The sequence below is a fragment of the Chionomys nivalis genome, chromosome X (genome assembly GCF_950005125.1).
Source record: "Chionomys nivalis chromosome X, mChiNiv1.1, whole genome shotgun sequence".
Classification (NCBI taxonomy): Eukaryota; Metazoa; Chordata; class Mammalia; order Rodentia; family Cricetidae; genus Chionomys; species Chionomys nivalis.
In genome coordinates, this window is record NC_080112.1 from 26,575,917 (window position 1) to 26,589,441 (window position 13,525).

General features: G+C 40.8%; 1 protein-coding gene across 1 annotated transcript in view; it reads left to right on the forward strand.

The window, feature by feature from the left end:
* The first annotated feature begins 12,452 nt into the window (after positions 1 to 12,452).
* The window catches only part of Lancl3 (LanC like family member 3), a 102,165-nt gene continuing 101,092 nt past the window's right edge, over positions 12,453 to 13,525 (forward strand). Inside the window, exon 1 of the mRNA XM_057760349.1 lies at positions 12,453 to 13,327. Coding sequence (XP_057616332.1) covers positions 12,755 to 13,327 — 573 coding nt within the window. The 5' untranslated portion in view covers positions 12,453 to 12,754. The remainder of the gene's footprint in view (positions 13,328 to 13,525) is intronic.

Here is a 13,525-nt window from a genome sequence, read left to right on the forward strand (position 1 = left end):
AGGACTGCAAATATGAAAGCTCTGGCATGTAAGTCAGAAGCTGCCTCACCTTCTGTGACTTAGCCTTAGCCTTGAATGCCATGCAGTGAAATTTCCATCACAATCTATTGAAGGAGAGCTACAGGACTACCCAAACGCAAGAGGATGTGGCATGTGCCTATTCATGGGAGGAATGCCAAGGTCACATTGATTGTAGGGGAGCATGTGGCATAGGAGATATTGTGGCCATATTTGGAAAGTATATCTGTCACACAGGGTTGGTTAGTAAAAATAGAATGTGTGAAGTCACTGGATTCAAGGTAAAGTATAGAGGTCACTAGATCTTGGGGAGAAATTGACAAATGAGGCAGAAATTATAAAGTGTTTACTTTCTTGCTTTTACAAGAATGAAAGAATTCAAGAATGATACGGGTATTTAGGAAAGCCTCAGGTTAAAGTTCCTACAAGGATCCCACTTTGTATTCTGCAGTACAGAATACTTAACAATGTATTCTGGTACTTAAACAATGACATTCTTACTCTAACGAATTCATCTGATAAAGCTTTAGCCAGTTCCTCCTGTATCAGGGAATAATTTAAGGTTGTCTTAGGTTTTTGGTGCATATCAGTAAATAACTCCCTTACCGTCAGGAAGACGACATTATCATGAAGTAATGATATTAAAATAAACAACAAAGCTTGCAAACTAAATGACAGCCAGAGGTGGGGCTTTGGGTGGCTTAAAGAGCTTGCTCCACCCTGGAAGATATTTGGAGCTTGAATTTTGCCGTGTGATTGTGCATAGAAAAAGGCCGTTTGGGAAACAGCCTAGGGAGTTCAAGCAGGCTTCTAGATATCTCCAACCTCTTGCGCATCTCAAACCCTATGTTAATATCTTCCTTGTGACCCTGTGTGTATTTGTCAACATCACTGTTCAAAAGGACTTCTTAGGAGACTCTGGCTTGTATTCATAGCTTTAGCCACTGAACTCTGGAGGTTCCATAAAGAAAACATAGATTTCCTCGTGTTAGCTGCCAATGAGGCAACATACAAGAGTTTGTCGGTACTGAGATGAAATCCTCAGAAATCTTCTATATTTCAAATTTTGCTCTTACTCCTCTGCTCTTGCCATGTAAGCATGTTTGGTGGGCCTGCTGGAAGACAATGACATGTGAGCCAGAGCCCTGTTGCCTCAGTCTTCCCAATAAAGAACTATTCCACCTTGGTATGAATGAATCCATTCAAGATTCTTCCAAGATCGTCACACCACCCTGAGGCTGCCGAGCTCTTTCTCTGGGTGGCATGTTTACAGTTCAAATTTGAAGTCGTTTATCACTGCTTCTTTTCTTTGCTGCTGGTGCCACCTCTGGGCTGGGGTGTGCTAAAGTATAGCCAGAATCAACATTAACAGAGGTGACTCTAGCATCGTGATAGACTGAGATGTGGAGGCAGGGGTCTTTATTTCTACTTATTAAGTTTTGTATCTTAATGTCACCATAAGGATGAGGAAGGAAGCCTCAAGATTACACCAGATATTCTAGTTTCAGTTTTGATGCTCTCTTCCCTTTAAGTTAGCAAGACCTCTTCTTAAAAGTGGACTTAACGTTTATTGTTGTTGATGTTGTTGTTATTATTATCATCATCATCATAATCATCATCATTAAAAACAAGCCAGTTCAAAGTAGAGGCCATTCTGTCCCTGTATGGATGCCTCACTCCTGGAAATAATCTTAGCAAATTGAGCTCCTTTCCCAAATTGTATAATCAAGAAGTGGGGACAAGCTATTTAATCTTCACACTTATGGTTGTGAGAAACAATGACCCTGCTAGAAAATAAGCACACAAGAGACTCAGAGTAGCAAAAGTCAACCACTTTATTTTTTGACCTTGCAAAGACAGACATCAGCATAGAGAACAGACAAACATAGCTAGCACAGCAATTTGGCTCAAAACTGGTTTTTTTTATTTCTGTGTCCCCTAAATTCATTGATGGCTAAGTTCTTCAGGCATGAGCAGTCCCCAGTATATAGCATTACCACATCTCCAAATTCCCATCCTTATCATTTCAGGTTACACAGTCTTATCTAATGCGTATTCAGGGGCTCAAGATTCTCTCCTTTTCTGATACATATACTTGGTCATGTATGGATCTTCTTGTAATATTTCAACTCTAAAATGAACTGAGAGCACCTAAATAGGCAGGTAACAGCTGACAGCTAAGGAAGACCTTCTGTTTATCTGTGATTTTCTGAAGATCTGTAAATGCACCCCATATTAAAAATGACCATAATAATTTATTTCTTAAAATTTCTTCCACCTTTCCTTTTACTCTTATTGATTTCCTTTTCAGGTTTATTTGAACTGTCAAAATTGATCTAGTATCCTTTGGCTTTCTTTATTAAAGTACCAACTATCTGATCTAGTATCTTAAAGAATTAGCTTATGTTGCTGTATTTTGGTCATTTGTTTGTTGATGCTTCAAGGAGTTTTTGAGTTAGCCTCATTATACAATGAATAATGCAGCATCCTACTGCAATTAATACTCCTGCTCCAATTATAAGGGAAATTAGGATCAAAACCACTAGCCCTTTCCATTTTCTAAACTATCCTTTTGGCCAGTCTATAAATAGATCAATAATTCATGAATTTTCTGCTAATTTATTGACAAGAGTAGTCTATGAAAGACTTTGAGAATTATATGACCGGGAACTTTATTATTGAAAATAAAAGTGCAACATCTTCTGAGAATAATACAAAAATATCCCTTTGCTGTTAGCATTGTACCAAGTACAGTCTTTTTTTCCTAGCCATTTGGCTGGTAGCACCCCTCTGGCTAGACAATCCTTCAAGGGCATCCCTAGTATAATTGATAAATCTTTATTGACTATTCTACATTCTTTTTGTCCACTCCACATTCTTTTTTTTTCTTTTTTTTTTTTTGACCAGCAGATTATAAACAATTTAAATTCTGCAGCAATTTGGATTTAGTCTTAAATTTAATTGCAACCCCACTGGAGATTGCTATAGAGTCAGTGTAGAGATGATAATACCAATATATTTATGTCTTAGCCCTGGGATTAGCTTTATTAAAAGGAAGAATCTAGAGAAAATGGTGTGACCAACTGAACCAGCATGTAGGTCCCATCCCAATTGGGTGGTAGCCTTGAGTAAAGTGTCACCTGTCTGCAGCATTGCCATTTATCAGCTTGGTGGACATTGAGTGGAGAGCAATTACTGTTTACACGTTTGTCATTTGAGACATCCAGAACATAGGTACAGGCTCCATAATCCCTCAGTGGGCGAGAGGATCTATCTTGATGTCTTGAGAGACACAAAGTGTAATTTACCCTATGAAGAAGGGAAAAATTCAGGTGGGCCAACTACAGGAGGGACAGACATTGGAAAGTCTCATTTTCCTAGGACTTCATATCCTAAAACATGACCAGCACGCAAGTTCCTCTGGTAGAGTCTGTGTACAATTCAAGGGGAAAGAATACTACTTGAGCCTTGGGGCATTCTGCTATGTAAGCATAATGATCACTCTCATTGAGCACATATACCATAAATTTAACTCATTCTATATAAGTATTCAATTCTCCACATTCACTTTTTATGGTCTGTCTTATGTCCTTGTTCTTGATTATCTTCTTTGTTGTTCTTAGATTTTGAGATTCCTATAATATAAAGGAATCACATTTTGTGATTTTTTTGCAGGCATCACATTTTATAGTAAGAGGTGATGAGGTTTTAGTTTCACTAATCACTAAGCTAATAGGCAAAGAATATGGAGCAACTACTGGGACATTTTTCCACCCTATTTGAAAACTCTCTATTTCTTATATAGTAATAATCTACTGTACATACATTAGACTCCAGAAGTAGGGTTAACCATGAATTCCCTTTAGGAAATACAGAGCTCCAAGACTGGGCTGCTTTAACAGCTTTAAAAATGGACTGAATGTATTCTTTTAGAGGATTCTCTGCTTTACAATTACACAAACAAATTCTAAGCAACAGATTTAGCAAAATCAAAACAGCAAAACCACCAACACTGCGAGTTAGGGAATAAGGTATCATTAGACTTTTTGTGAAATTATTTTTAAAGTCTTGCTAGGTGATCCACATGTTCCTCATTTTTCTCTTTTGGATGCTGGTGCCTCCTTGACTGGTTCTTTCACTCGGGTGTAGTAAGTCCACACCTTTCCAGCAGTCTATATAGTTGTTTTGATTATCAGAAGCATTTGATAAGAACCTCACCAACTGGTCTGGAGCTTGTCTGCTCTCCAGGTTTGTATCAGCACTAATTGGTCAAGTTGGAATTAATGAACGGAAAACTCCAAAGGTGGGGCTTGGGTTAGAAGTCCCTTAGAGGAATAATTTGGAGAAGATTGCCAATACACAATTTTCCAAATATTTGTCTTTGGTTTCTATGGTGGGGGAAGTCATGTATCCGCTAAGACAGAATGTTACTTAAGAATTTTATTCGTTCTTTCTATTTTCTCAGGTGGGGAAAACCATGAGGCATGGTCATCTCAACTTAATATGTAAACTTTCACAATTCCCTGGCAACACTTTGGAAGCAAGGAGGCCACCATTCTCTGAACCTATATTTTCTAAATTGTCAAGTTATGGCATCACTTATTTTAAGATAATTTTAATCACATTATCAGAAATAGCAACTGAGAGGGAGAAATCCTTCATCTACCCAGAGAGGTGGTCCATTATCCTAAGTAAACATTTTAGGTCTTCTACCTTATAAATTTCTTTAAAGTTTATTTGGATACTTTTGTCATCCTAGAAGACCATTCATCTGAGGTTTGTTTCTTAATTAAATTTTTGTTTTATATTTTGGTAAGTCACACATCTCCCACACACTTATGTTACCATCTATAGATTAATATAACCTTAGGAATTTTAATAAACTCTAATCATCAATATCTATCACCCTTAAATGTCATCTTCCATAAAGTCATTCAGGATTTCTGTAACTTGGCTTTAAGTTTTTTTTTCTCTCTTTCCCCCCTTTTATTGAAAATATATTCTTGGCCTGAGCCAGCGACCTCTACCAGAGCAGGCTGGAGTCAGTGACCTCCAGAGGAACAGGTATGAGGGAGCGACCTCCATGGGACAAGGTCTAGTCCAGCAACCTCTGCGGGAGCAGATCCGAGCCAGGGACATCCATGGGAGTAGGCTGAGTGAGTGATGTTTACGGGAAAAGGCCCAAACCAGCGACCTTCATGGGAGCAGGTCCAAGCAAGTGACCTCTGGGAGAACAGGCCCGAACAACTTCCAGCATTGCAGAGTGAACTCCAAGAGCACCAAGTGACTCTATAACAGCAAGACTTGAACACCCCAATATAGATGTAGCAGAAGAAAATGACCTAAAAAATAAATTTAGGAGAATGTTTGAGGCCCTTAAAGAGGAAATGAAAAATTCTCTTGAAGAAATGGAGGAAAAGACAAACAAAAAATTGGAAGAAATAAACCATTCCCTTAAAGAAAACCAAGAAAAGGCAAACAGATGAAAGAAACATTAAAGACTTGAACACCAAAATAGAGACAATAAAGAAAACACAAACTGAAGTAATTCTGGAAACAGAATATATGGGGAAATGATCAGAAACCACAAATGTAAGTGTAAACAGCAGAATGCAAGAGATGGAGGAGATAATCTCAAGTGTTGAAGATACGATAGCGGAGACTCATCAGTCAAAGAAAATGTTAAATTTAACAAAAGCTTAACACAAAATATCCGGAAAATATGGGACACCGTGAAAAGACCAAACTTAAGAATCATAGGGATAAAAGAAGAAGTCCAAATCATAAGTACAAAAAATATATTCAACAAAATCATAAAAGAAAACTGATGTGGTATGTCCTTCTGTATATGTGTTGCTTTTATTGGTTACTGAATAAAGCTGTTCTAGCCAATGTCTTAGCAGAGTACAACCAGGCAGAAAATCCAAACAGAGATAGAAATAGAGAGTAGGTAGAGTCAGGGTGAGTCTATGTAGCTGCCAAGGGAGAGAGATGCCCCAGAACATTGCCAGTAAATCACGAGTCTCATGGTAATACACCAAACAATAGAAATGGGTTGGTTTAAGATGTAGGAGCTATCTAGAAATACTCTTAAGCTATTGACAAAAACAGTACTGTAATTAATATAGTTTCTGTGTGATTATTTTGGGTCTGGGCAGCTGGGAATGAATGAGCAGCCTCTGCCTACAGAAAACTTTTCCAACCTAAAGAAAAATATGACTATGAAAATACAAGAAGCTTACAGAACACAAAATAGACAGGACCAAAAAAAGTCCCCTTGCCATAAAAATATCAAAACAATAAATGTACAGAATAAAGAAAGAATATTGAGAGCAGCAAAGAAAAAAAAATCAAGTAACATATCAAGGGAGACCTATCAGAATTACACCTGACTCAGTGGAAACAATGAAAGCCAGAAGGTCCTAGACAAATGTTATGCAGACATAAAGAGACCATGGATACAAGCCCAGACTACTATACCTGGGAAAATTTCAATTACCATAGGACAAAACAAGATATTCCATGGCAGAACCAGATTTAACCAATACCTAGTCACAAATCCAATCCTACACAAAGTACTAGAAAAGAAGAAAACTCACCTAGGAGAACTACACGACAGGAAATAATCAAACTGAGAGCAGAAATCAACAAAATAGAAACAAAGAAAACAATACAAAGAATCAATGAGACAAAGAGTTGGTTCTTTGAGAAAATAGACAAACCTTTATCCAAACTAACCAAAAGACAGACAGAGAATACCTAATTTAACAAATTCAGAAATGAAAAGAGGGACATAACAACAGACATGGCGGAAATCCAGAGAATCATCAGAACATACTTCAAAAACCTGTACTCCACAAAATTGGAAAACTTAAAGAAAATGGACAATTTTCTGGATAAATACCACTTACCAAAATTAAATCAAGACAAGATAAACAAATTAAATAGACCTATAACTGCTAAAGAAATAGAAACAGGCATCAAAAGTCTCCCAATCAAAAAAAAAAAAAAAAAAAAAAAAAAAAAAAAAAAAAGAAGAAGAAGAAGAAAAAGAAAGAAAAGAAAAGAAAAGAAAAAAAAAAAGCCCAGGACCAAAAAAGCCCAGGACCAAATGACATTAGTTCAGATTTCTGCAATATTTTCAAAGAAGAGCTGATACCAATTGTTGTCAAAGGCTGCTTGTTCATTTCCCAGGCGCCCATTCCTGAAATAATCACACAGAAACAGTATTATTACAACACTACTTGGCTTATTAGCTCACAGTTCTTATTGGCTAGCTTTTATATCTTAAATCAACCCATTTCTATTAATCTGTGCATCGCCACGTGGTTGTAGCTAACTGTTAAGTTTCTGTCTGGCATCTGTGTCCTGCAGTGGCTACATGACTTCTCTTTGACTCTGCCTATTCTCTCCTCCTCTACAATAGGCCCAAATCAGATTCTTTATTAACCAATGGTATTCACAGCATACAGTGGAGAATCTCACATCAAACAATACTCTTCAAATTGTTCCACACAATAGAAACAGAAGGAACATTGCCAAACTCTTTTTACAAGGCTACAGTTACACTGATACCCAAACCACATAAAGACATTACTAAGAAAGAGAATTACAAACCAATCTCACTCATGAATATTGGTACAAAAATACTCAATAAAATACTGACAAACCGCCGGGCGGTGGTGGCACACGCCTTTAATCCCAGCACTCAGGAGGCAGAGGCAGGAGGATCTCTGTGAGTTCGAGACTAGCCTGGTCTACAAGAGCTAGTTCCAGGACAGGCTCCAAAACCACAGAGAAACCCTGTCTCAAAAAACCAAAAAAAAAAAAAAAAAAAAAAAAAAAAAAAAAAAAAATACTGACAAACCGAATCCAAGAACACATCAGAAAAATAATCCACCATGACCAAGTATGCTTTATCCCAGAGATGCAGAGAGGGTTCAACATATGATAATCTGCCAATGTAATCCACCATATAAACAAACTGAAAAAAAAAACAAAACCACATGATCATCTCATTAGATACTGAAAAAGCCTTCGACAAAAATACAACATCCATTCGTGATAAAGGTCTTTGAGAGAGCAGGGATACAAGGAATATACCTAAACATAATAAAGGCAATATACAGCAAGCCAACAGCCAACATCAAATTTAAATAGAGAGAAATTCAAAGTGATCCCACTGAAATCAGGAACAAGACAAGGATGTCCTCTCTCCATATTTATTCAATATAGTTCTTGAAATTTTGGCTGGAGCAATATGACAACAAAGGGAGATCAAGGGGATACAAATAAGAAAAGAAGTCAAACTCTCACTTTTTGCTGATGATATGATAGTTTACATAAGTTACCTTAAATATTCTTCCAAGGAATTTCTACAACTCATAAACACTTTCAGTAATGTAGCAGGATACAAGATTAACTAAAAAAAAAAAATTAGGAGCCCTCCTTTACATATGATAAATGGTCTGAGAAAGAAATCAGAGAAATATCACCCAGCAGAAAAAAACAATAACATCTTGAAATTTGTGGGCAAATTTGGATGGATCTAGAAAACATCATATTGAATGAGGTTACTCAGACCCAGAAATACAGATATCATATGTACTCACTCAAAAGTGGCTTTTAGACATAAAGCAAAGAAAAATCAGCCTACATTTCACAAGTCTGGAGAACCTAGATAACAAAGAGGACCCTAAGAGAGACATACATGGATCTAATCTACATGGGAAGAAGAAAAAGACAAGATCTCCTGAGTAAATTTGAAGCGTGGGGATCATGAGAGAGGGCAGCTGGGGAGGGGTAGGAAGGGAGGGAAGCAGAGAAAAAATATAGCTCAATAAAAACAAAAAAAAATACATTCTTTCTCAAAGAATATATTCTGATTATAGTTTCCCCTTCCTCTACTCCTCCTAGTTACTCTCCACCTCCTCTCCACTCTGGATCTACTCCCTTTCTGTCTCTCATTAGAAAAAAAAAAGGTTTCTAGGAGATAATAACCAAATAAGATAATGACAAATAAGATTAAGCAAATCATCATATTGATGTTGGACACAGCAACCCCACAGGAGGAGAAGAGTCCCAAGAGCATGCAAATGTTTCAGAGATCCACTTGTTCTCACAGTCAGGAGTACCATAAAGCATTACACTAATAGATACAATATATACAGGACCCATGAAGGCCTTATGGTTGCCTCTTCAGTCTCTATGGGTGCATATGTGCCTTGATTAGTTGATTTAGAGAGCCCCGTTTTCCTGATGTCCCCCATTCCCTCTTCCTCTTAGACTGTTTCTGCCTCCACTTCTCTGGGGTTTCCTGAGCTCTCAGGGGAGGGAGTTGATGGAGACCTTAAATTTAGACTCTCTCTTCGCATAATGTCTATCTAGCTGTGGGTCTCTGCATCTTTTTTCATTTGGGGTTTAAGTTTTCTTGATTTTGTCCTCATTCATTATTTTTCAGTCCCAGGACAAAATATCATTTGATAATACATAATACATACCTGTCTAGAATATTCTCTTTATGCAGTTTTAACCAAAATATAATTTCATATTTGCATCATTTACAACAATTTTCTTTCTCTCTTCTTACTGTTTCTTGTTTCATTTCCTTAAACAAGAGTTGAATCTAAATTACATACATGGCACATTGTAGAAAATTAATATTTTACAGAGCCTTAAAAATATGCCACTTGACAGAGCAGTGATGCACGTCTTTAATCCCAGAACTGGGAAGGCAGAGGCAGGTAGATCTCTGTGAGTTTGAGGCCAGTCTGGTCTATGTAGGGACTTCCAAAGCAGCCAGGGCTATGTAGAGAGACTCTATCTCAAGGATGGAAGAGGAGGAGGGAAAAGAGGAGGAGGAGCAGGAGGAATCAAACCTCCTTTTTTCTGTTGTAAGTCTTAGGCAACTTTTCTTTCAACTTGGATTTTTTTCCCCTTTTGGTCTAATATAGCCTGTGAGTTAGAGAAGCTTTTCTTTATTGTAAGAGCCGTTGGAGATATCAATGACCTTGAGAAGTGAGGAACTCACTTGTAAATAGGAAAAGGCAAGTAGAAAGAAATTGCATAAAGGACCAGAAATTCTTATGTTAATCCTGTAATTGCAGTTTTAGATGATAGAAGATATTTATGACTTTTGTTCAAGCTATAATAGAGAGGAGGGCACTCAAAACCCTTGAAGAGAAGAAGGGAAGTCAAGAACTCTTGTACTTATAAATCAGGTACCATTGGGAGCTCTGGATGGAAGTGGAAGAAAAAGAAATGTTTTTTTTTGTTTTTTTGTTTTTTTTTGCTAACTCTGGGGTTCTGTTTTCTCCTTTATTCTAGCTAGAACAAGGGGAATACACATCTTCTGCCATCTAAAGCACTGTTTTGCACCTCTTTGTTCTTATCTAAAGTGTTGGGAAGAGACGACAGAACACACAAAGGTGGGGCAGGATGTGTCCTCTACTCTCTAGAGACCTAGGTGTTCTTTTATCAAATATAGAAATTCCTTGAATTCCCTTACATTGTAAGAAATAACGATCCTCCCTCTTAATGAGCATACGGGAGACTTAGAATAGAAAAATGAAGCATTTTAATTTTTGACCTTGCAAAGTCAGTCAAAAATGGCTAGTGCACCAATTTGGTGTAAAAAACACTTTTTCTAGTCCCAGTAACATTTCCCTGCCCGCTGAAGTCCTTACTGGCTGAGCTCCTCAGGGAGGTCCAGTCTTTCTGCTGTTTAATTTCATTCTCATCCCAATTCCCCACCCTATGGGTTCAAGACACAAAACCTTATCTAATTTATATCCTGAGGCTTTAGATTCCATGATTTTCTTTCTCTATGCTTAGAAGACTTATTTTTATTTTGTGTATATGAGTGTTTGTCTACATGTACATATGCGCACTATGTGTGTATCCGGCACTCTCAAAGGCCAGGAGAGGGCATTCGGTCCCCTGGAACTGGAGTAAGACAGTTGTGGGTCACTATGTGGGTGTTGGCAACTGAACTGGAAATCTTTGCATGAATAGCAAGTGCTGTTAACTACTGACCCAACTCTCCCATCCGGATTCCCTCATCTTCTGATGTATAGGCTGGATCATCTCACAGACTGTCTGTAACTTTTCAACCTAAGGATGAAATGAGAACATCTAGAAAAGCAGACAGCAACTGCCATCTAAGATAGACAGGGACCTAGTTCCACCTGCTATTCTGATTCTCTGGTGAGCTCTAAACACACCTCTTATTGAAAATGGATCATTATGATTTGATTCATACACGGTAATCGTTGGTCCTGTTGAGATAAATATGCTTCCAAACAAAACAGGTTCTTAAAATGAGTGAAGTAGTTGCTTTCTGCACAGTTTCAGAAATTTTCCTATGATGAACTTGTGCCTATACAGCCTCTAGGAAAACAAAAATCCCCTTGAGAGAGGAGGCCTCTTTAGCCTTCAGTAGTGGATACTTTCTGGAGAGAAGAGTTAGTTAAAAAGAGCCGAACAGAAGAAAGACAAATAGACTGTGTTTACTTTTTGTCTTTTTCACCCCAGTACACCCCTCAAGGTGTCTGGAAGTGTGTAGTTAATCTATTATGAAGTTTCAAAGCACACAGGAGACTAGACTGGGAACAACACTTGTGGAGGAGAAGCAGGAGGGAACCAAAGGGGGAGAGAAGTGAACAGCGAACTAAGGAAGAATTCAATTTGTTCCCCATGCTTTAGCCACCATGTATTAACTAGCTAAGGATCTAAAGGTGGTTTTTTTTTTTGTTTTTTGTTTTGTTTGTTTTTTTGCCTTTTTCTAATTTCATGAGGGAACAGGGAAATAGAGCAAGGAAAGATGTAGGCAAGGAGTTTCAAATATAGTGTGTTTATTTGGGTTTTTATTCCTGTGCACGCCCAGCAAAACAATATAATAGAAGGCAAGCAAGGAGTTCTCATGCTCCTTTGAAAAACATAAACCATGTTACACACTGCCAGTCACACACTATTGCTGTTCTTAGTATTGAGGTATTTTGACCACTGTGACCAAGTTTGAAAGGCGACTCCCAGCTGTGTATTTTCTGGTACTTTAGCCTAATTCAGCAGCTTCACAAACTTTATTGTGGATGCTTCTAACCTAGGACTTTTGCTGTATATTTTGACTTTTGATTGACTAGGTCTGAGGAGAAACCTGCGGCGCTGCGTTTTTACCACGCTCCCAGGTGCTGCTGGTGCTGACCCGAGGCAAAGTCTCTGAGTACACAAGGGACTGGAAGTCATCACCTCTGCTGCCAGGTGTGCTGACGGCCAGCCTCAGCATTCCTGATCCCTGTCCTGCACGTCCCAGGCTTTCTGCAGGGAGGGGAGGAGCCGGGGGCGGAGCGGGAGGAGTGGCGCGGGCCCCGCGTGGGTCCTGCCTGAGGAGATCACCTCGGCCCCTTGGAGAGTCGCGGAGCTGCGGCGGCGCAGGAGGGGGCGGCTCAGCGAGGGCGCGGCCTCCGGGAGTGGGGACGAGCGACACGCATTCCCCGTGCTCTCTCGGGCCACTCGGGAGCCTCGCAGCAGCCCGTTGCCCCACTTGGCCACCCGCTCCGTGATCCCTCCTTGCGTCTACCTCCTCTTGTCACCTCCCGTCTCACCCTCCTCGCTCCATCCCCCCCCACCGCATCTACAGCCATCCGATCATCTCAGAGAGCAGGTGGTGCTGTGCCGGGCTGCAGGGCGCTCCCTCCAAAGGTCCCCAGCTCGACATTGGGGGGCCACAGGCGACAGCATGGACACCAAGCGCTGTTTCGCCAACCGCTTCGATGACTACCAGGGCAGCCTGCTGGCTGGCCAGTGCGAGGAGGCGGTGGCGCCCTTGGTCACCTCCACCATCGAACGCATCCTCCAGGAGCTGCCCCCGCTGGGGGGCGGCGCTGAGGCTCGAGGGGCGACACCGGCGGGCAGCAGCTGCCAGGGGGGTCTGTACAGTGGCGTGGCCGGGGTGGCCTACATGCTCTACCACGTCTCGCAAAGCCCGCTTTTCGCCGGGGCCCGCGAGCGCTACCTGCGCTCTGCCAAGCGCCTCATCGACGCGTGCTCCCGCTCCGAAGAGTGGGGCGAGCCGGACGCCGACACCCGCGCCGCCTTCCTACTCGGGGGCGCGGGCGTGCACGCGGTGGCTACGCTCGTGTACCACGCCCTGGGCCGTTCCGACTACGTGCAGCCCCTCGGGAAGTTCCGGGCTCTGTGCGCCGTCTGCGCACCCGTCTCCTTCCTGGAGTGCGGCTCCGACGAGCTGTTCGTGGGCCGCGCCGGCTACCTGTGCGCCGCACTGGTACTCAAGCAGAAACTCGCCCAGGAGGTAAGACGCTGGCTGCCCCGGCCGCCGGAGGGCGCTCTCCAGCTGCCCGCGCCCCGCGGGGGGTCCGGCTTTCTGGGACTCCCCGACGCCCGGAGCACCACCCCTGGTTGTGCATCCCCCATCTCTTCTTCGTTACTTCTTTGTCTGGAGCCGTGCTTTCTTCAGTCCCTTCTGCTTTTGTCCGTCCTTTCCCCCTTT